Source organism: Arachis hypogaea, chromosome 12, assembly GCF_003086295.3.
Source record: "Arachis hypogaea cultivar Tifrunner chromosome 12, arahy.Tifrunner.gnm2.J5K5, whole genome shotgun sequence".
Taxonomy (NCBI): Eukaryota; Viridiplantae; Streptophyta; class Magnoliopsida; order Fabales; family Fabaceae; genus Arachis; species Arachis hypogaea.
Genome location: NC_092047.1, coordinates 101,589,610 through 101,614,055, shown reverse-complemented (window position 1 = coordinate 101,614,055; position 24,446 = coordinate 101,589,610). Strand labels below are relative to the sequence as shown.

The 24,446-nt window shown below is 32.4% G+C and overlaps 2 protein-coding genes across 2 annotated transcripts; one reads left to right on the top strand and one right to left on the bottom strand.

Moving 5' to 3' along the window:
* The first annotated feature begins 5,551 nt into the window (after positions 1 to 5,551).
* LOC112727932 (disease resistance protein RPP2A) lies at positions 5,552 to 13,216 on the top strand. The gene is made up of 8 exons (XM_025777879.3): positions 5,552 to 6,173; positions 7,452 to 8,523; positions 8,876 to 9,330; positions 9,443 to 10,547; positions 10,770 to 11,045; positions 11,140 to 11,970; positions 12,108 to 12,599; positions 12,912 to 13,216. The coding sequence occupies exons 1-8, from the start codon at positions 5,677 to 5,679 to the stop codon at positions 12,993 to 12,995; spliced, it is 4,812 nt and encodes a 1,603-aa protein (XP_025633664.2). The 5' UTR covers positions 5,552 to 5,676; the 3' UTR covers positions 12,996 to 13,216.
* A 1,703-nt stretch (positions 13,217 to 14,919) lies between these two features.
* On the bottom strand, positions 14,920 to 17,899 carry LOC112727931 (protein PHLOEM PROTEIN 2-LIKE A9). Its single transcript, XM_025777878.3, has 3 exons — positions 17,455 to 17,899; positions 16,410 to 16,489; positions 14,920 to 15,535 (listed from the first exon to the last, which is right to left on the bottom strand). Exons 1-3 carry the CDS (start codon positions 17,506 to 17,508, stop codon positions 15,166 to 15,168), a joined length of 504 nt encoding a protein of 167 aa, XP_025633663.1. The 5' UTR covers positions 17,509 to 17,899; the 3' UTR covers positions 14,920 to 15,165.
* Positions 17,900 to 24,446: the final 6,547 nt, after the last annotated feature.

The window sequence follows — 24,446 nt, the reverse complement described above, 5'->3', positions numbered from 1 at the left end:
CTAGATCTTTAATTAGCTAAATTTAATTCACCTTTGATTCCACTAGATGCCTTGATTTGTTTGTTAAGTGATTTCAAGTTGAAAAGGCTAGGAATGAATCAAAGGAATGAAGAGGAAAGCATGCAAAGTGGAGAACACATGGAAAAAGCCAAAGATTTGAGAAACATCATCCACGCGAACGCGCACGGTACGCACACGCGTGGATTGCGAAAATGCAAGGGACGCGCACGCGCACTGTACGCGTACGCGTCGGTGGGCGCACGTGATTTTTAAATAGAAAATGTGCCCAACGATTTTTGAGAGCTGTGGGGCCCAGTTTGCAACCAACTTTGGCGCCAAAATGCATATAAGAACCAAGGATTGAAGGGGAATCATCATCATACACACCATAATTCACATACACACTCATTAGGATTAGTTTAGTTTAGTTTTAGAGAGAGAAGCTCTCACTTCTCTCTAGGATTAGGATTAGTTCTTAGATCTAGGATTTAATTCATGCTTTCTTCTACTTTTGCTTCTCAATTCTTTGTTGTTGCAATCATCTTCTTCTATTCCTTTGTTGTAATTTCCTTTATGTTGCTTCTATATTTTGTTGTAGATCTACTCTTGTTCCTTCTCTTTCCTTTCAATTCAAGTTGAGGTAATTCATAATAATTGTGCTTCTTTTGATTGCTTTCGTTAATTCTTTGCAATAATTGTTGTTAGATTTTATTCTTGTTGTAGATTTACCATACTTTTCTTTCATACCTTCCAAGTGTTTATCAAAATGCTTGAGAAGATGTTAGAGTAGAATTTTATGCTCTTGGCTTGGGAAGGTAACTTAGAAACTCTTGAGTTACTAATGTCCAAGTGATTGACGATTGGAAGCCATTAACGCTAGATCTCACTAATTGATTTGGTGGAGAACTAGGACTTATGGACTTGGATTGACATAGCTCATTTGACTTTTCTTTATTAGTTAGAGGATGACTTAATGGGGTTGATCCTTGCCAATTCTCATATTGTGGTTAGTGATTATGTTGGGAATAAGTAGTATGACCACAATCCAATCAATCACGTGTCAAATAATTTGTTATTGTTATTATATTAAAATGTTAATATAATAACGTCCTTGATTAAATTTATAGATTTATTATTGTGATAGTGATCACAATATTGAGAGATAAATCTTTTATAATTTAATCTAAATTGTTCTTGGTCATAGGATTATTAAAAAGGACATTAATAATCCGGAAAGATCAATATATATATAATGGTCTTCATTGGATGAAGATTAATAGATCTCATTTATTAAATTATATATATAGATGGTGCATATAGAGATATGACCATTGAACTGACTCACTTTGAGAATTCCTAATGGTTATAATTACCGTATATTTGTCAATAGGATATTCTCAAGATGAACACAGTAATAGAGTTTCCTTTGACCTGCGACTGTCATAGTAATTAACAATGTATTTATTATACTTTGATTTCGGACACCTAATACCCTAGGGTGCTAGTTGAATGGATATTGGGTATGATTTAAATACTTGTAGAATTAATGATTAGTCAATAAGGAATCCGTCAACTCTCGGTAAAGAGTTTGAGCTCTATGGTTATAATGACTGAGATGAATAAAACCTTGACCAAGGGGATTGAATGAATGAAGAAATGAGTTTCTTAGGTCATTCACAGTTCATTATAATAATGGTAACAAGTTAGAGTTTGACAATTAAACCATACTCTAAGGGTTAACCAAGAGCTGGAAAGATGGAAGGAATTATATTTTGTTCTTCTAAGGTTCTTAGTAAAAATATATTACTTCATACTATCGGGTCGTTGAGGAGTGTTGCTAGACGCCAACCTTGATTAGTAAATTTAGTATGACTAATTTACTACCCGCTTAGTATTGAACCTATGGGGTCACACACTAACGAGTGTTCTAATCTTTGCTGTAGAATTATTTAATTATTAATTTGATTTGATCAAATAAATAATTATATTAATTCAAATGGAATATTATTATATTTTTTGCTAGCACCAAGAATATAATAATAGTATGATAATTGAGAATATTATATGAGATTTGAGAATAATTAGTTATTCTATTTCTAAACTTGAATTCTAAATTTGGATGAGATCCTAACTGATTCTGTTTCAAATTGAGTTATGATATGATTCATAAATTTGAAAGATTCAAGTTTAAAATAACAAGATATGATTTAAATTTGAATTTAGAATCAAATTTAAAATCAGTAACAAATCTCATACTATATATATGTATGCCAAGAGTAGAGGAATGAGAAAGAGACGAGAATAAAACACAAGGGTTTTATTCCTTTACCTCTACACACATAAATGTATGTGAGCCTGATTCTTGGAGAAGAATTTAATCGCATGCAAAGAGTTGCTAGAGGTTTCTCAATTTAGATCAGATGTCCATTGGTCAAGGAGTTGACAGCAAATGTTGGTCTCGGTGTGGATACGCATAGAGTCTTCGTACAATCGAAGAATAAAGTTTTTACTAAAGCGTCTAAAGGTATTTAGATCTGATCTATATATATTGTATATTATTGGAATAAAATTTAAGTACAAAATAGATCTTTAAGGATTACTTTCTTTTCTTCCGCTGCGTATTATGAACACATGGTAATCCTTCAGATTAGGATAGAGATCCTTGACCACCAAATCTTGGCAAGACCTTTTTAGTTATTAGTTTACTTCCTTGCCATTTATCTTTCATGTCTCTTATCAAAAATCCCAAAATATACCTCATAACCAATAACAAGGACACTTTATTGCAATTCCTAGGAAGAACAACCCGAGGTTTAAATACTTCGGTTTATAGATTTTAGGGGTTTGTACTTGTGACAACTAAAATTTTTGCATGAAAGGATTAGTGTTGGTTTAGAAACTATATTGCAACGAGACTTCATTTGTGAATTCTAAACCGTCAAGAATCCGTTCATCAAAAATCATAAAATCTTGGTTGGAGTAACCACCTTAAATGGTAGGAAAGTTCTCTGGTGCTGACGCTGATTCAGCATGATATGCTTTCAAGGTGTGTCATAGTAAAAAGGTGACGCGTGGAAGCTGAAAAATGACTACTGGTACGTGGGTCATGCTTAACAATTTTTTCTTCAATTTATTTATTAACTATGTTTACGAAATTTAAATATTTTCAACCCAATTCTCAAAACATTTATTTCATTGTATCTTTATTATTTCAATTTGAATTTTAAATCCTAATGTTCTTAAAATTTTTTCCACCACCATCTGCTAATACTTGTGCTTAACCAATCTTTTTATAATTAATTTGTTAACAAAGTTAAGGGAGATTTAACATATTTCAACTCTAATCTCAAATATTTTTAAATTTATTAAACCTTTAGTGGTACATTTTAATTTTAAATTTTTAAACTTAATTTTCAAAAAAAAAATCCATCGCAATTTACTTTCATATGGCTTCTTATGACTTTAGAGAATTGGCACATAAATTGCAATACATAATACTTTATTAACATCAAATATAATCTAATTACAACATAAAATTCAGCAAAATACACATAGCACTCACTTCTAATCAGCACATTAGCCACCTAAACTGTTATTGTAACTCGCAAACTCACTAACTAGCAGTACTAAGAACATTTTATTTATATGAGAAAGAATAAGCTAATCATAAATCTACTCTTATCATGAAGAACTATTTTTTTTAATTTTTTTCTCTCACTTAGTAAATCATTACTACTCCAAACTTTAGTCCAAAAATACACCTAAGGTAGTGATTGTCAAAAATAAATGCTCAATATTTTTTATTTTTCATTATTTTAAAAAATATTTTCTTGCATTCTCGACCTCTAATCATATATATTTTGTATTACAAAATAATAAATATCATCTTGGAGCTCATAGGAAAAAAATGCCCAAAATCCACCTATCCTTAACCAACACCTAACTATGACCCAATACCAAGCTACCTTCTACTCGTCACCTTCTCATTATGACACACCTTAAAAGTATACCATGCTGAGTGTCAGCACCAGAGAATTATCCTAAATGATATGTTAGTTAAGTTAAATTTGAACACCACATGTAGAGTAGAGAACTTTAAAATTACTTAGACCGTATTTTGGTTCTGAAAATAAAACAAGATAAAATATTGAGAATAAAATATAAAGAATAAAATTAAAAAAATTAATATTTTTATATTTTATTTGTGATAAATTAAAATAAATTATAAAAATTATTTTTTTTATTTTTTATTCAAAAATTAAAAAATATATATAATAATAATAAATAAATATAAAAAAATAAGAATAATAAAAAAAATAATAAATTGTGTCTCTTGTTAGTGTCTTTGTGTTATTCCTGTCAAAATGGATACAAAATAAATTAATTTAGTATCTTTAGACATAATATCTTTTTGTATGTCTTATCTACCAAATATGATTTTACGTCTCTATAGTGTCTCGTGTATATAAACAAACACAACTTTAAAGACTCGTTTGAGTAAACTTTTAGAAAAATGATATTTTTAAAATTTTTTTTGAAAGAATAAAAATAATTTTAAATTTAAATATCTTATGTAAATTTTTTTTATTTAACAGTTATGTTTGAGCATAATAATAAATTTATTTATTTATTTATTACGAGTTTTTTTGGATATTATTAAAATTTTAAAAATATAAAAATATTTTTTATTTTTTAATGTGTTTGATAAAATTTTAGTACTAAAAATAAAAATACTAAAAAAAATCTATTTTTAAAAATTATAATTTACATAAATTTTAAAAAAAAATTATACTAAAAAAATAGTTTCAACATAATAAATAAATAAAAAATAAGTTTATACTTTTATAAAATAAAAATTTATATTTTACTAAATAATTGAAAAAAAAATGGAGAGAATTCATTTTCTATATATTTTCTCATTTTGAACGTAAATTAAAAGTCTTATATTTTTATAAATGACTAAATGAATTTCTTAACTTTATTTTTTGTGAATTTTCATTTTTTAGCCGAATCTTTAATATAATACTTAGACCGTTAAATATCAACGTAATATCTTAATGGTGAAATATCGTTGGTAATTATATAAACAATTTCGCTATGTTATCAATAGTATTTCTGCCAACTCTTATTTATAACTGTGTTTAATAATGAAAGTATTTTTATAGATGTGTCTAACTAAAATATTTTTTTAATGACGATATTTAATAGAAATATCTTTATAAATATATTTTTTAGATGTGTCTCTTTATATATGTAATTAAAATATAATAATTAATTATTATTGATAATAAATTGACAGATAATATATTGATAATCTATACTTTTTCTTATATAAATATGATGAAAATAATGTCTTAAATTGTTTGATTCAATTCATTCGAGTCCGCTCGCTTTCTAAATAAAATCATCATCTTCACTTCGCACGAATTTGATTATTCTATTGTAATATTTTTTATTAAACTATTTAATAATGTTTAGTCACAAAAAAAAAAAAAAAAAACCATTTAATAATGTTTAAGTTAAAGTCCGCCACCCCACCATGTTTATTTCCCCTCTAGTTCCCACCATCTTCCCCCCATTTTCACTTTGATGACTTGACTTGAAAGCTATCAGATCAGCTCTCTGTTTACTTCTCCCCTAACTCCCTTCATCCTCCTCATCGCTCCAGTCGCTTCCATGTCTTCCCAAAACCAGGACCCCGAATTCACATTCAATCCCCACACAACAATCATGTATGACGTGTACATAAGTTTCGAACCCCACTACCCTTCCCACCCTTTCATTTCACTTCTCTCTGGCGCTCTCAAACGTGCTGGAGTGCATCTTTTTCTGGACAACTACATGAAGCCAAAAAGTAAAGACCTTATACTATCTAGCGTAATCAAAGGATCCAGAGTTTCTATCGTAGTTTTCACTACCGATTTTGCTTGTACAACCTGGAGTTTGAAAGAGCTTGAGAAAATCATGGAGTATCGCAGCAGCAGAGGTCAGCAAGTTGTGCCTGTGTTCTATGAGGTAGATCCCGAGGAAGTGTTTAATCAGACTGGCCATTTCGGAGAAGCTTTGTTGGCTACTCTTGCAAGAACTTCAACCAATCAAGCCAAGGTGTTGAGTTATAGGACCGCGCTAAAAGAAGCTGCTGCCATTTCACCAAGGTTTCTCACCAATTTTCGGTAATTACAAGTCTCTTTTTGGTTGTGCACAATTAAATTTTGTTGAAAATATAAACAATCAAAAGGAAAGGAATAAAGTATAGTTAGAGCAACCATAATGCTAGTTTTCATTTTAATTTCATTTTTTATTCCACAATATGTGATATCAAGAGTTGTGCAACCATATGTCGTGCAAAATAGTTGTATATAAAATTTGATGGGTTTAGCTAATATTAGGATTAATATGTGTTTTTAGGGTACATAATAAACTTACCATGAGTGAAAAATTTTAAATATTTTTATTTAATAAATATAAAATAAATGTATTAAAAATTTAAATTTTTTATATTTTTAATAATATTTTTTTAATTTGTAAACTTTAGAGCACATGTTAACTAAATCAAAATTTTATTGGTTCCTATCAAAATGATATTGTCTCTCTAAGGTGAAATCGATTTTATTTTATCTATTAATTTCAATATTTTTTTTGAGTAAATAGTCAAATTAGTTCCCGAAAAATTACTCATTTTTTAAATTGGTCTCCGATAGAATTTTTTAATCAAATTCGTTTTTTAAAAATTTTAAATTAGTCATGTTAGTTTTTTTGTCACTTTGTTTATTGATGGTGTCAAAATTTGCTACCGTAACACGTTAAATGACACTCCAACACACACTAAAGAATCTTAATTAACTACCAACATAATAAGTTTATGAAATTAGATCAAATCAAAACCTAATTTGTAGAGAGAGCTTGAGACATTAGAATCCCTCAATTTGGGATTGATTTAATCTAATTTTATAAACTAATCATGTTAATAGTCAATTAAGATTTCTAAATGTGTGTTGGGGTGACTGTCATATTAGCAAATTTTGACACCATAAACAAACAAAGTCACAAAAGGATTAACATGACTAATTAAAAATTTTTAAAGACGAATTTGATGAAAAAAATATTTCAGCGACCAATTTGAAGAACGAGTAATCTTTCAGGACTAATTTAACCATTTACTCCTTTTTTTTCTCTATATTTTAATCTGTTCAATTTTTTTTTTCTATTTAAAAGTAGAGAGCATGATAAGTAAAAAGTTAATTAGCTACTTTTTGAAATTAGAAAAAGACACTTAATTTGTAACAAAAATAAAAATGAAAAAAATCACTTAATATGAAATGGGAAGAGTATATACTATATAGTTTTAAATTTCATGCTTTGAGAAACTTCATTCCTTATGAGCCATGTTCTTGTGATAAATGTGCATATTGGACGATATTTGTGTACCTTGTGTGATTCACATTTTGCAGGGATAGAAGCAACACCATAGATAGTATCGTTGGACATGTTACCTCTTTGCTAGATTCAACTGCCTTATTCGTTGCAGAACATCCAGTGGGAGTAAACTCTCACGTGCAAGATTTGATTCAACTGTTAGATAATAAGAAATCAGATGGTGTTTTCATTATGGCAATATGGGGAATGGGAGGAATAGGTAAAACAACAGTTGCCAAAGCCCTCTACAATCAAATTAGTCACAATTTTGATGTGAGGAAATTTGTCCCGGACATAGATGAAAGGATGGAGGATTTCCCAAGAAGGTGGCCTTTGGGCATTATAGAAGAGGAGCTTCTTTTGTTTCTCAAAGAACAAGTTGCAACAAAAGCTTGCAATTTCGACTCAACAAGTGTTATATGGTGGGAAGGAATTCGTTGTGTAAAGGTATTGCTTGTACTTGACAATGTGAGAAGTGAAAAAGAGCTAGAGGTTTTGCCTGTAACTTGTGAATGCTTTGGTCCTGGGAGTATAATAATCATCACCACAAGGACTAAACATGATCAGTTTAATGAGACTGGAATTAATCATGTTTACAGACTGAAAGAAATGGATTACAACGAATGTGTTGAGCTTTTTAGTCAGAGTGCTTTCAAGAAAGCAACTCCTGAAAGGACTTATGCTGATCTGATCAATCGTGCACTTGAATATTCTGATGGATTGCCACTAGCTCTTGTGGCGGTTGGATCTGTATTATTTGAAAGAAGTAGAGTAGAGTGGGACAGTGTATTGGAAAGGCTTAAAAGATTTCCCCTTCAAGATGTATGGCAAGTTTTAAGAAAAAGCATTGATTCTTTGGGATATGATATGAAGCAAATGTTTCTTGTGCTAGCTTATTTGAGTCATTTCTTTATTGGAATGGACCGAAATGATGTAACTCAAATATTACAAAAAGCTGGATGTGATGTGGTAGTGGCACTAAAAGCAATCAAAGGGCTTGAAGATCATAGTCTTGTGTCGTTTGAGAAGGACAAGTTTCGCATGCATCGTTTGATACAAGACATCGGAAGAGAAATGTATCTGAAAGAATCATCTATTAAGCCTCAGGTTGGTAGGATGTTATGGTTTCTCAGAACAGAAATTGAAATATACTTACCATTTAGGAATTAACTTCTATATATTATAAATATATCAACAAAACTTTTAATCAATGTGTATGCATACATGCTATGGAAAACAAAACAAAATTCTGCTGTTGTAAAAGAAAGTTTAATGCCTTGACTAGTACTACATCAAAGCAGTTGCATACTAAACCCGTCCGAAGTTACATCATTGATTTTCAAATGTATTGCGATTTCTAAATCCTAGTATACTATCAAATTGTGCATTTGAAGATTGAAACATAATGCACTGATTATTGTTAGTGTAACTGATTTTTTTTTCCTCTTGTCTATTTCAGCAAAGGCCTTATGATGTATTCTTGAGTTTTCGAGGCAAAGACACTCGTTCCAATTTCATGTCGCATCTTCATGCATCTCTTGAAAATGCTAGTATCTATGTTTTCAAGGATGATGATGAGGAAGCAAGAGGGGAAAATATCTCACTTTCCCTTCTAAAAGCAATTGGAGAGTCTAGAATTTCTATCATCATTTTGTCACCAAATTATGCAGATTCAAAATGGTGCTTGCAGGAGTTGGAAGACATAATGAGATGTTATAATAATCAAACTCAAAAGGTGTTGCCAGTGTTCCACCATGTTGATCCGTCGGAAGTGCGAAATCAAGCTGGTAAATTTGGAGAGGCTTTTGAAGAATTTATAAAGAAAAACCCCCAAAATAAAGTCAAAGAGCAGGATTGGAGGAAAGCACTCCGTGATGTCGGTTCCACTGCTGGATTTGTTGTTCAAAATTGGAGGTAATTTAATATGTTTTTGCAACATTTTTTTCTTGGTTCTTTCTCTTGATGGAAAATGGTTATACACTCATATAACCAATTGTGTATCTAATCTCCACTTCATTTTGTACAGGAATGAAAGTGAGGATATTAAGAAGATTGTTGAACATGTTACTCATATGCTAGACCTGAATGAATTGTTCATTGCTAATCATCCAGTAGGAGTAGAATCTCGTGTAAAAGAGCTGATTGAACTACTAAAAAGCCATCAATCAGAAGATCCTCTACTATTAGGCATATGGGGCATGGGAGGGATCGGTAAAACAACCATTGCCAAAGCAGTTTATAATAAAATTTGCCGTCAGTTTGATGGTCGATGTTTCCTCTTAAATATCAGGGAAGTTTGGGATCAAGATAATGGTGGCCTTCATTTGCAGCAGCAACTTCTTTCTTCTGTCTATAAGACAACAAAAATAAAGATACAGAACATAGAATCTGGAAAATCAATATTAGAGAAAAGGCTTGGACAGAAAAGGATACTTGTTGTACTTGATGATGTGGATAAATTGGAGCAACTTAATGCTTTGGCTGCAAGCTATAAATGGTTCTGTCCAAGGAGTATAATAATCATCACAACAAGAGATGAAAGATTTCTTAGTTGGCTTGAAATTGACAAAAGATACAAAATGGAAGGGTTGAATGAGGAAGAATCTATTGAACTTTTCAGTTGGCATGCATTCAAAGAACCACGTCCTAGGAAAAAATTTGCTACACTTTGTGGTGAAGTTATTTCCTATTGTGGGAATTTGCCATTAGCTCTTGAGGTCATTGGGTCACATTTGTTTGAAAGGGGAATAAAAGAGTGGAAGAGTGTCTTGAACAAACTCAAAAGCATTCCCAATAAAGAAGTGCAAAAGAAGCTTAAGATAAGCTTTGATGGTTTAAGTGATGACAAAGATAGAGAAATATTCCTTGATATAGCTTTTTTCTTTATTGGAATGGACAAAAATGATGTCACTGATATACTAAATGGTTGTGGACATTCTGCTGGAATTGGAATAAGTATTCTTTTGGAGCGATGTCTTGTAACTGTTGACACTAAGAATAAACTTCGAATGCATGGTTTGCTGAGAGACATGGGAAGAGAAATCATTCGCGAGAGTTCTCCAACAAAACCTGAAGAACGTAGTAGGTTATGGCATTCAGAGGAGGTGCTTGATGTATTATCAAAAGACTTGGTAAGAATTCCAAACATAATTTTTCTTCCTAAAGTTGTTAGTTTCAGTTTTATTAACACTGCTATCTTTGGATTGGTAGACTTGATTTTATTATAGCTATTTGAACCTACTAGCAAATTGGACTTCAAAACTCAATTGAAGTTGTTTACCCCATAAGGTTTTTAGCTGCCATTTGTTATCTAACTGAGATTTTTTTACTTCTTTGTTATTTTTATTTTGAAGGGAACAAAAGCTACCGAGGGAATTGCTTTGAAGTTATCAAGGATGAATCCAATTTGTTTGAAGACCAAAGCATTTAAGTACATGAGGAGACTCAGATTACTTCAACTTGCTGGTGTGCAACTTAAAGGAAACTTCAAACACCTTTCGACAGACCTTCGATGGCTATGCTGGCATGGATGCCCTTCAAGATATACAGAAGCAAAGTTTGATCAAAGAAATTTAGTTGCCATTGACTTAAAATATAGCTACCTCCAACATGTATGGAAGAAGGGCCAGGTATATATAGTTTTTTTTTTCTTTTTAATTCTTATTTCAATTAGGAATAAGGTATCTCTTTCATTGTTTTATTTATTTTCCAAAATTCCTGCAGATGATGAAGAAACTGAAAATTCTCAATCTTAGTCATTCCGAACACTTGACACATACTCCAGACTTTTCATACTTGCCCAATCTTAAAAAGTTAATACTCAAAGATTGTCCAAGATTGTGTTCAATCTCCCACACCATTGGACATCTCAAACGAATTCTTCTAATCAACTTGAAAGATTGTACAAGCCTTCGAGTGCTTCCGAAAAGCATCTACAAATTAAAATCTCTCAAAACTCTCATTCTGTCTGGATGTACAAAGATTGACAAATTGGAAGAGGACTTAGAACAAATGAAATCTTTGACAACATTGATGGCAGATAACACTGCTATAACCAAAGTTCCCTATGCACTACCAAGATTAAACAACATTGTTTACATTTCTTTGTGTGGGTTCGAAGGATTGTGTCGTAATGTGTTTCCTTCAATCATCTGGTCATGGACCTCTCCAACAAATAATCTCTCACCCCAAATGCATACAAATTTGGACCTGTCAAATCTTGTTTCCATAATGGTATCCAATAGCAGTAGTTCCCATGCAGGCCTATCATCCATCATTAAAGAGCTTCCAAAGGTTCAGAATCTTCAATTGGAATGTGGCTCACAACTAAACATGTCAGGAAATGTAAATTTAGTTTCTTCTAGTGTCACAAATTTTAAGGAACTGGAAGCACCATCAAGAACATCACATGTCTCAAATATGAATACCTCAGCATTAGGTGGTTGTTGCAGTGAAGGTTACATTTCTAGATCAGAGAACTCCTTGAATATCATTTTAATCCGAATGGGAATGAATTGCTTAATCACAAAAGCACTCATTCAGAGAATTTCACAGGTTTGTCTCAATCTTTTTTCTATACATCTTTTGTTGGTCTCTGTAATTCTTAAGACAGAAACATGTTGGGAGAAACAATGCTAATCACCAAAAGAGTTCATCTCTTTTTCTCTTGGTTTTATATTTTGATTTAGCAGAAGCTTACTAGCAATTTAGCTGGAGATTTTTTGCTTCCTGGAAACAACAATCCTGATTGGTTAACCTTCAGCAGTGAAGGTTCTTCTGTGAGTTTTGAAGTTCCAAAAGTTAATGGCCGCAGCTTGAAGGCGGTGATACTGTGCATTGTTTACTCTTCTTCCTCAAACATCATAGCATCTGAAGGAATAACTCTAAAGAATATGATGATCATAAATTACACAAAAGCCACCACTCATGTCTATGAGGGAGATACCTTGTCTTCACTTAAAGGTGAAGACTGGCAGAGTGTCTTATCAAATCTTGAAGCCAGTGACAAAGTGCAGGTTGTTGCTGTTGTTTTGGGGTATGGATTCAAAGTGAAGGAAACAACAGTTTATCTCATATATGATGATCCAATTGACCAAACCATGAAGCAACAGGATGAAGGTATTGTTTCTGGTATTGATATGGTAGCAGATGAGAATGTAACTGTCCATGGTGGAGATGAAAAAGTAAGTACTCATTTTCTAATAGACATTTATTACTTCTGTTCATATTATGATGCATGCTGGATTTGATATAGCTTTTAAAACGAAGTTTAAGCATTCATGATCCAAGTGATTGTTCTTGAAAACTAAGTTGAGAAAAATTTCTTTTATCCTCTCTTTTATTTATATTTACATCATTGAAAACTCAGACCATTATGGTCCATAACATTCCTTAAAAAACAAAATTGCACTAGTGTTCTATCTTATATTTGTTCTCCATTTCCTATTCTAATTCTTTTATCTACTATAAAACTAATATTAATATCTTATTTTCAGGAAGAATTTAAACTCCTTAGAAAGAGAAAATTCCAAGAGTATGATGATACATCTAGTGAAGATGACAGAGTGGGAGATGTTTAGATGATCATCAAGAAGTATTACCACTTAGCTTGTTAGTTTGAGCTGAAGCTGTAGATTAACCGTAGGTTAAGAAATAAAATTTAATCTGGGATTTATCTGTTATGTCCTAAAGTCACATTCTAAAAATATATAATGATAGAAAATTTTTAAACTTTTATATATTCAAATTTCAATGTATTAAAAATATAAAATATTTATCTTTTTAATAAATTTTAGTGAAATATTTTTTTTATAATATTTTTAATATATACTCATAGCAGTATTTTGCCATTCCCACATAGCACATGTATTAGCAGAACTTTTTAATTTGTGACATACATTCAAAATTACCTGTGTTTTACTGCAGTCTAAAATTCTAACCTCTAGAAATAATTATCTTAAGATTTTACAATTGTTTTTTTTATATTTTTTAAATAAATAAAATAATTTTTTTTTTTATAGATTTGTACACTTTTAAGAAAAAATTATATTTTTATAGTATATTACTTATCTCATTGTGATGCTAGTTAGAATTTTCTTAGTGGGTCATTAGAGTTTAGATGCATTATCTGTAATTTTGATGAGTGTTGGGTAAAAGGTTGTTTTCGGAAATTAGATAATGCTAGTGTTTTTAAGGTTGAGCTTCAAGCTATTTGGAGGGATTTAATCCTTATTTGGGAATGTGGTTTTTGCCATGTTTTTTTGGGAGACATTATTTAAATGCTTTTTTTTATAGTACATAGAAAAAAGTTTGACGATATTATTCTTTAAAGATTTAAGAGACTCTAAGTTAAATTTAAAAGACTAATATCACCTTGATGCAAAGAACAACCAATTTTATAGCTAATTTTATGGTTAAGAATACTTAAACGCAAAAGAGTATGTGAAATGATTTCAACCTTAGAATGATTTACATCATTTTATATGTTTAGATACGAAACAAGCCATTATGCATATATAGTATTACAATTCTACTAGGAGAAAGAACACCAACCAATTTTTACATTAAATCTCAACTAACTATGATATTGGGCATATTATGCATGCTAGTTCTTAGATGACTTTTGAATGCTAATTATCTTAGATACCTTTTTTTTAGTATAGAAACATGCCTCATATATCACTGTAGTAGTATGATTGTTCAAATCAATTGAAATTTGAATATTCTTTGAATCAAAATAACCAAATATTATTGTTCAAATAACCCTTCAATGTAGACATCATTAACGCTCCAGTCTAATTTATTAAAGAAAATGCTTGTATGACTTTTAGATGTTATATATAGTGGAGTTTTAGATGTTTTAATTTGATACTTTGATTTCTTTTGAGAATATAAATTACACAAAAAAAAAAATAAAAGAAAAATGACACCTTAGGATCATTTCAGCAGCATCATTACTCGTCTCAATAATTACAACATTTGAATTGAAATCCCATGCAAAAATGTTAATATCGATTGAAGATGTCATTGAAAATCAAAGAGGATTATGTACATCAATAGAATAGGTGTTTTTCACTCTCCTAATTCAAAAAGATGTATAGATATTTGAGGGATACAAAGTGAGATGGGCGTGAGAACGTGATTGTGCCACCAATTCGTACATCAAGTGTGTGTGATTGCAAACAAAAGAGAGTAAGAACAAACTGGTGGCCCGTAAAATAGCGAAAAAGCAACCAATAGGTTGAAGAGGAAGAGAACTTGTAGAATAATATTACAAATCCAAGTCTTTATGGAACAATTTATTGGCGGCAAACCCTTAAATGGAATTCAGTACCGCAGCGGATTAATTTTTGACCTGTCGGGTTGAGGAATACCGTAGAAAACCAAAAAAAATGTTACAAATCTAAGTCTTTTTATAAATAAAATCTAACCAAGTTAAAGAATAAAATTTAGAATAATACTAGTCATAACTAATTTTTATTATATTAGATCAACTTAGTTGAATTTGATTAACAAATAGACTTGCATGAGTAATATTATTCTTTATATTATTACATTATGGCCTGGTCACACACATACTGAACAAAAAACAGAAATAAAATATCATCATAAACATAATAATTCAATTGACTTATTACAATCATTTTCATGCATGGCAATATCGCAAACCCTTTATTGCTTTATATATATATATTAATTATATGTCTGCCGAAGGGCATAATAATGTTGTTCTAGACTTGTAGTGCACTCTCAATTGATGCATGTGACATTGGCTTTGATAATTTGAATGCCACCTTTCCATCTACCGCTCCACACTTCATACAATCCAAAGTAGAGATTGGCATCAGAATCTGAAATTGCTGCTGGGAACGACACTTCAAGAGGTTCACCTGATGGAATGGTCACGTGACCCTCACAACCTGATAGTTTCGCTTCTTTGAATGAATACCTCCCTGTTTTGCTTGCTTTGGCCATCACAAGTACTTGAGTCTCATCCCAACCGAATGCATCACGCTTCACATTCAACTCAAATTCAACTTTGTATTTCTTCCCCTTCTTTAATTCCTTCACTACTCCTGATACTTCCAGCCATGATACTTGTATCAACTCTGCCTCGCTCCTGAAATCATGTCATCATGGTGTATGTGAGTGTAATGAGAATGCATGGTAAGGATTTAATTATGATACCATTTCTCCAATAAAAAGAACGCATTTGGCATAGATATAGTACACGACACAACACAAGACATGCCGACACACTAATTTCAATTTTTTTTGTAAAATTCAAAGACTAGATAAATAGATATAAAATATAAAATACGCGGACACACTAATTTCAATTTTTTTGTAAAATTCACTACAAAAAAAAAAGGCCTATGGTCACGTTTTTTTTTGCCACGCTTCCAAAAGTGGTCAATGACCACATTTTTATGAGGGTGGTCATTGATTAGAGATTTGACCACATTTTTTTTTCTACGCTTAAAAAACGTGGCAAAAAGGTATGTTTAAAAAGATAGATAGATAGATAGTATTTTTTAAAAAGATAGATATGTTTAGTGTATCTAAAGAAGTGTTTTTTATTTTTTATTAAGATACAGAAGATCGAATATACCCGTATCAAATAAGTGTCGAATGAGTGTTGTGACCAAAATATACCTAACATGCGAATACAAAAACTCATTGAACATCCTTAACACAATTTTTTTTTTAATTTACGTAAATTTTTTTTATATAAATTTTCTTTCTTTTTTTATTAGTCTTTTGCTAAAATTCGTTTTTTAGGATTAACTATAATCTGAACTCTAGATTTTTAGAATATATAAACTCTAATATTATATTGTGATATTATTTTATTAAAAAATTTAAATTGGTAGTAGAGGGAGTAATTATCTCTAACACACCGGGCGGAAGATATATGATACAACATTCGATATTGATTTTGATAAAATTGGGAAAAGAGAAAAGAATTTAATTGAAGTGACTATGATACTCACTCGGTTACTTTCCAGTATCGAGGATCATTTCCCCAGACGATGTTGAGTCCAGTTGGTTTTATTATGAAGTTATCTGCAACCTGCATGCATTACGGCATTATATGATAATTTTCACCTTGACCCTAAACAAATATTGTTCTTTAATATGAAAAACAAATTTTTAAAAGTAAATACTATTTTCATGAAACACTACTAAAATTAAACCCTAAACCACTACTATTCCCTTGATTGATGCCATCTCCTTACATACACTTCTACTATAAGTCGCATTTTTTTTCCTTTCTCTTTTTAAATGGTTGTAATCAAAATTAAATTCATTATATAGTTAGAATTTTATGTTGAAAAATATTCTATAAACATTAAAAAATCAGTCAACAAATTGATTATTATATATTTGTTTAACAAAGTAATTAATTATAAGAATAATAAAACATGTTATAATAAAATAAGTAAACCCATGTTATAGCTGAATAATAAAACTTTTTACAACAGTATAATTTAAAAAAAAAAAGAAAATCATGACTACCAAATATGTATTCTTATGAGATAAATAATTAATATTTAATTTTTTATATACATAATATAATTGTTTTATGTTTGTCAATATAATTCTAATAAAATCTATAAAAGATAACAACTTATGAAGTAAAATAAAGTGCAAAATAGACCAACTATAAAAGTGGTTATCATAGGGATAGACAAAAAAAATTGAAAAGATTTAAATATATATATCTATAATTTTCATTTTTCTCCGTAATCTCAATTTCTCATTATAATATGTATATATTAGGTGAAAAATAAATCTCCCTACTTGGCACATCAATCTATCTAACTTTGAATTATATATAGGAAAAGTCTAGAGGGCAGCAATTTTTTTAAATTCTGGCCAGCATGTAACCAACAAAGAAAAGTGAGCCATTGGATGAAATCTCACACCAATCTCACACCATTAAAATCATCATTGATGACTATTTGATAGCTACAAATCACAAAAGTTGCTGACCCCTAGCATTCCTCATAAATATATTTGAAAAAGTGTACTCACCGGCTGAATAGCCCTCGGGTCCGCGGTGTGATGAGGCTTTTTGAAATTCATCATCCTCAGAAATCAGCCAAAATTATTTATATGTTACGTTGATCTGATCTGCAGCTACTATCTTTCTTCCTCTTTTCTTGTTTTCTTTATGTGTGATTTCGTTTCCTTAACCAAAGTTACAGGGAAATTTGTGCAGCAGCGAGCAATGATTTATAGTTACATCTACATACATGAATAAAAATGGAATAACATGTCCTAGTCATGAGTGAATAAGCTAAGAATAAGTTATCTTAGGGAGGAAAAGGAAAAGAAGAATAGGATAACTTTAACACATAAAGAATCAAGAAAATAGCGTGAACGTAACTTTCCTGCAAGAATTATATTCCATACAATGAAGAGAGTTACCTTTCTAAAAGAAACTAAAATTAAAAAAAACAAAAGTCATATGACACCCTATTTAGAGATAACTGTGAAATATAAGTAGAACAATTATATCACTAATAAAATTTATTATTTTTTATTAACTCTAAATACTAAAGACTAAATTTTAAATTTTAAATTATAATATTATAAAAATAAAATATTAACCAAAACATATTCTAATGTTAATAAAAAATGTTGACTCAAATATTTTTCAAATAAATTAAATAAATATACTGTAAACCTTCTACATATTCCTACTATCTCTACTACCTGAATCGTCCGTTTGTAATTTTTTGTTTTATTTAAAAATCAAATTGATTCATCAAATCTTTTTAAAAACCAATTAAGTTAGAATAACAGATTTTTTTTAAGTTTCTAATATATTTAATATATTGAAATAAAAATATATTTTTAATAAATTTTAGTAAAATATTTTTTTATCATACGTTTAACATGGATTTAAGACATGTTAGTAATATCTAATTAAGTGTTTTTAATGGTATTCTTTCATATAATTCGATAAGTCAAAATTTAATTTGTGACGAATTTAAATTTTATTAGTTTGAATCTTTTACACTTTTTAAATGGACGAGTGTGCCACTCGACCAATTAATAATATATATTTGCTAAATTTGTCTAACAAAAATACTATTTGTACACTAAAATTAGCTACTAATATATTTATATATAAATATATGAATGATTTAATTTATTTTTAATATATTTTATACTCATAACTGATTTTGCGTGCTGATTTTGATGTACACCGCTTTTCCGACGATAGCCCAATAAACTTATTTTTTGAGAAGCCACACTGAAACAAAGTAAAAAGTTCCAACTGAAATTGGATTCAGCGGAGGAGTTGAAAGTTTTGACGCCAACATGCGCAAGTTAAAGGTGATGAGGGTCGGTTGGTTGATTCCTTTGAATGTTTGCCAAACGCGGAATAAGCGGTGCCTCCTGTCCTTGGAATTGGAGTAGTAGTGGATCACAATGGATTATTATATTCCAAGCTAGTGGTGAAATAGAAAACCAAAAGTAAAATAAAATGTGCCATGGTTAGCGGAATTAATACAACCCCATTGTATGAAAAGCATATATGCTTTTCAATAATGGCCTATATAGTTGTACTTCACTTTCCACGGATTATTCTAAGCTGGGCAATGGCTGGCTATTACACGTTCCCATCTTTTATATTTTATTTTATGAACACTTAAGTTTAAGCATGGTGTCAAGGGTAATGATGTAATTAAGTAATAAGTTAGTTAGTGAAAAGTAATTAGAAAAGGATTCTGTTATTCTGATGTAACTTGCGTGTGTGGTAAGGTCATCATTGCTCATCAAGAGATCCAGATGATCTTCAAGCTTAAAACTTTCCAAAGTAAGAAGAACATCATGTTATAAATCACTCTAGTTCCTGGAATTCTTATGGAGAAGATGAACACTTTCTATATAATAGAAATTTAATTCAACTGTCATAATTCTTTTTCTCTCTTATTAGACTGTCGTGTTCAATATGGATTTTTATTTCAACGAGATATATGTATTTATATATATATAATTAAATATAATTTTTAAAAATAATAAAAAATATTAATGATTTAAATCGTACCAAACTCTTAAAAATAGAATATTTTAAATAATAAAAAAGATAAACAATTTTAAATAATAAAAAAATAAATAGTCCATTTTAAATAATAAATTAACAACAAACATATTATAGTGGAGGGTGTGACTTATGAAGTGGAGTACGAGAGTTTACCGTTGATTTGTGCTACTTGTGCACGATATGGGCATGATAAATCGTTGTGAATGGAGAAGGAGTCCTTGAAAGGAAACGGGAATTCCTTTGGTGATGAAAAAAATAATGAAGCCCCGACACTAGTGCCACACAACAATTACGAGATTCAACAAGAGGCTGAATCAGAAGCTCGTGATTTGGGTGAGAATCCTCGTAATTTGGGTGAGAAATTAGGAGTTGTTAAAGGGAAGGATGTGGTTACGAAATCATTGGCTCCTCACGTGCCTGATGGTCATGTTAATGAGGCATGCATGGATGATGGAGAGGGCTGGCAACAAGTGCTCCGTAAGGGAAAATTCACAATGGGCCAGTCATCAGGTTTGAAGGACCAAGATGGAAAGCAGCACAAGTTTGGTTCGAGAAGGGTTCCAAGACCCAATTTGCATGGTGATGGAGGTAAATCAATTGGCATTAGGATGGGGAAGCGAGAAAAACATGAAATTGCGCCATCTCCATCACGCAGAACTCCTGCACGTCGTGGAATTTCTCTACGGAAGCGTCCTCGGCCTTCCTCCTTGCAGAACTCGCCAGTTGATAAAAATGGTGGCACAATGGAGGAAACCTTAGTAGATGGAAGCATGACAGGTGCAGTGTCAGGAGGTCCGAAGGTGGCAATTATTGAGGATCAGAGTGTGCCAGTACCGCAGGACAAACCACCTATTGAGGTTGGTGATTCTGTTTAGAGTTTTATGTTCTTATTTATTCTGTCCCTATTATCTATGGATAGTTTAAATATGATTGTTTGGAATATTAGGGGTGCTTCTAATAAGTTAGCCCGTGTGCATTGCAAGGAACTTGTTAGGAAATTTAGACCTGTTTTCTTTATTGTGGTTGAAACTCACTCCCCTTTTCAGCATTTAAAATTATTCTGGGAAAGATTGGGGTATCACTCTGTTGGTATAGTAGAAGCAGAGGGGCATAAGGGAGGTATTTGGTTTCTATCCTCTATGAAGGGTGTTTGTTGTAAGTTAATTGATGCTTTTGATCAGGGTGTTACTGTTGAGGTTCACTTTGATAATTTAATTTAGAGGTGTAGTGGTATTTATGGCAGTCCTCAATTTAATAAAAGGGTTCTCCTTTGGGATTATCTTGTTGCACAATCCATGGTTTTTCAAGGACCTTGGATTGTTCTTGGTGATTTTAATGAAGTCAAATTTTCTCATGAATCTAAGGGCTGTCAGTTTTCTCATCAAAGAGCAGACATGTTTGCTACTTCATTAGGGGATAGTGGTTTGTTTGATCTGAAGACTATTGGGAGGCAGTTTTCTTGGTACAGGAGGGTGAAAAATTATGTTGACGTGGCAAAAAAGCTTGATCGAGTCTGTATAAATAATAGTTGGTTATCTATCTTTCCAGAGGCTTATGCAGAAGTTTTAAATAGGCTTCAGTCTGATCATTGCCCTATTCTGGTGCGTTGTAAAGGTCGTCCTCAGCCTAAAGGGAATCGACCTTTCCGATTTGTTGCTGCTTGGGCTACTCATCCTGGGTATAGGGATATTGTGAACCAGTCATGGTGGTCTGGTAATAGAGGAATCCATGGCAAGCTTTCGGAAGTACAGAAGAATTCACTAGAGTTTAACTCGAAGGTATTTGGTAACATTTTTGTTAAGAAATGTGAATTAGAGCAGCAGATTAATTATTTACAAAAGCGTTTGGAAGTGGTGGATAGTATTTATTTGCGTCAGAAAGAGCGACAGTTGCTTGATGATTATAATAATACTCTAGTGTAAGAAGAGCTCCTATGGTTCCAAAAGTCCAGAGAGCAGTGGGTAAGGTTCGGGGATAGGAATACAAGATTCTTTCATATTCAAACTCTTGCGCGAAGGAAGCATAATAAGATTCATGGCCTTTTTCTCAAGGATGGAGTGTGGGAAACTGATCCAGAGGTTCTGAGTCAAGAAGCAGAGTCTTTCTATAAAAGCTTATTCTGTCATTTGGATGATGTTGATTTGGGTTGCCTTGGTGATGTGCCTCTTCCTTCTCTAAATGAGGAAGCTTGCAATAACCTTACGGCACCAGTTACTATGGAGGAAGTCAAAGCAGCGGTTTTTCACATGAACTTTTTTAAAGCTCCGGGTCCTGATGGGTTTCAAGCTTTCTTCTTCAAAGAATATTGGGAGATCATTGGTCTTGATGTTTGGAAGATGGTTAAGCAAGCATTCTCCGGTGTTCCTCTTGATCCGAGAATGTTGGAGACTTTACTAGTTCTCATTCCAAAGGTTGAATCACCGGTATCTATGAAAGATTTCAGGCCGATTAGTCTCTGCAATGTAGTTTACAAGATCATCACGAAGGTCCTTATTAATAGGCTTCGTCCTCATCTTGCGGAGATTGTTGGCCCGCTTCAAGGAGGATTTATTCCGGGACGAGGAACTCCTGACAACATCATTATTGCCCAAGAAGTCCTCCACTTTATGAAGAAGACTAAATCAAAGAAAGGCACATTGGCATTTAAGATTGATCTGGAGAAAGCTTATGACAGAGTTGACTGGAGGTTTTTAGCTCATACCCTTAAAAGCTTTGGTTTTCCTATTCCTACACTTAATTTGATTATGAATTGTGTCACTGCTTCTTCCTTATCTATTCTTTGGAATGGGAGTCGTCTGAATGGCTTTACTCCTAGCCGAGGTCTTAGACAAGGAGACCCTATGTCACCCTATCTTTTTGTGTTGTGTATGGAGCGATTGGCATGCTTTATTAGTCATCAGGTTGATTTGGGCTTGTGGGAACCGGTTGCTATTTCTAGAGGAGGACCAAGAATATCCCACTTAATGTTTGCGGATGACTTGCTTCTATTCTGTAAAGCTACAAAGAGACAAGTGCAAAATGTGATGTTGATTTTAGAGACTTTTTGCAAAGCATCTGGGATGAAGATTAATGTGGAGAAGTCTAAAGCGCTTTGCTCCAAGAATGTCTCTGCAACAAGGAAAGAGGTTTTCACTGGGATATCCTCTATCAGATTTGTCCAGGACTTGGGCAAGTATCTTGGAGTTACCCTTAGCCATTCTAGAGTGACTCGTTCAGCTTTCAATGGTGTCCTGGATAAGATTCGGAGTAGGCTAGCAAGCTGGAAAGGAAGTTTAGTCAATCGGGCTGGTAGACTTTGCTTGGTTAATTCTGTTGTCGCTGCTATTCCCACGTACCAGATGCAGGTCTCTATTTTTCCCAAAGGAATCATTAGTAAATTGGAGTCTATGATGAGGAATTTTCTTTGGAAAGGATAAGTTGATGGAAGAGGATTGAATCTTGTTAGTTGGAAGGTACTGGTTACTCCAAAAAAATATGGAGGTTTAGGGATTAGAGATCCTTATTGTGTAAATATTGCTCTTCTTGGGAAGCTAGTTTGGACTTTCTTCCAGCAGCCAAACAAGCTATGGGTCCAATTGTTGGATGCCAAATACCGATCATCTCTATATGACTGTTTTAGTTATCCTAAGAACAAGGACTCTCCCATTTGGAGGTGTCTTTGCAAGGCTTGGGAAGTGTTGAAGGATGGGTTTGCTTGGTGTATTGGAGATTTGAACCAGAATTTTTGGTTTTCTAGCTGGAGGAAAGAAGGATGGTTATCTAATGAGATCGATTATGTTCACATTTTTTATTCGAATCTCCGGATACAGGATATTTGGTCGGTTGGTAGGTGGCATTTGGATACTCTTTATTCTCCTTTATCTCAAAATCTGAAAGATAATATTCTTTCTTACAATCCAGATGAACAAGCAGGTCCGGAAGTGGGTTGGTATTGGAGTGGGTCTGCTGCCAAAGTCTATAACTCTCGCAATGGTTACTTGTGGTTGTGTAAGCAGCTGTTTGGTTGGGAGGAGCGGGAGAATTGGCTTTGGCTTTGGCGCCAGCTTGTTCCGGAAAAGCATAAATTTTTGGCTTGGTTGTGTCTTAAGGAGGCTCTTCCTACTGCAAGTTTTCGCTTTAGAAGAGGGATGTCGTCGTCGGATAAGTGTCCAAGATGTCTTTCTAGCCAGGAATCGGTTTTACATTGTATTCGGGATTGTCCCAAAGCTCAGCTTGTCTGGCATAGGTTGGATATTTCTTGTCATCCTTTGGATTTGAAGAACTGGTTCTTGTATCATAGCAGAGAGCATCCGTTCAAGTTCTTTTCGGGACTTTGGTGGATATGGCGAGCAAGGAATAATGACATCTTTAATCCCGCTGAAACTTGGCCTCCGAAAAAAGTGATTTGTCTGGCATTAACTTCAGAAAAGGAGCTTAGGAATATCTTTGAATTACAACGTATGTCCCTTCCCTCTACTCTAAATGGTTTTTGGAATCCCCCATCCATTGGTACTTTTAAGATTAATTGTGATGCTAGTTATTTTGGTTCGGGTGATAGTGTTGGTTTTGCTTGTATTATTAGAGATTGTAATGGGAGCTGGCAAAGGGGGTGTTTGGGAATGATTGAGAGTAATAGTATTCTTCAAGGAGAATTGTTTGCTATTTGGAGAGGATATCTCTTAGCTTGGGATGTGGGTCAACGAGATGTTATTTGTGAGACGGATTGTGTGGAAGCATTTAATCTTGTTACTCAAGATGGTTTTGGGTTTATTGATCCACTGGTGCTCAAAATAAGAGATATCATGCATTGGAATTGGCGGGTTGACTTTCGTTTGATTATGAGAGATGCAAACACGGTGGCAGATACTATGGCAAAGATGGCGATGAAGTTACAACTTTCGCATGTGGAGCTTCTTTCACCTTGGGAGGAGTTTAAGAGTAGTCTTAAACGGGACTGTCCCTCTATTTAGGCAGTTTCTTGTTTTGTTTG

Excerpts from the sequence above, each read along its gene's own strand:
- LOC112727932 (XM_025777879.3), top strand. The coding sequence starts at position 5,677 with ATGTCTTCCCAAAACCAGGACCCCGAATTCACATTCAATCCCCACACA. Across the intron at positions 10,548-10,769 it reads ATGTATTATCAAAAGACTTG|GGAACAAAAGCTACCGAGGG; the intron begins GTAAGAATTCCA and ends TTTATTTTGAAG. Across the intron at positions 11,971-12,107 it reads TCATTCAGAGAATTTCACAG|AAGCTTACTAGCAATTTAGC; the intron begins GTTTGTCTCAAT and ends TTGATTTAGCAG.
- LOC112727931 (XM_025777878.3), bottom strand. The coding sequence starts at position 17,508 with ATGATGAATTTCAAAAAGCCTCATCACACCGCGGACCCGAGGGCTATT. Across the intron at positions 16,490-17,454 it reads ACCCGAGGGCTATTCAGCCG|GTTGCAGATAACTTCATAAT; the intron begins GTGAGTACACTT and ends TAATGCATGCAG. Across the intron at positions 15,536-16,409 it reads CGATACTGGAAAGTAACCGA|GAGCGAGGCAGAGTTGATAC; the intron begins GTGAGTATCATA and ends ACATGATTTCAG.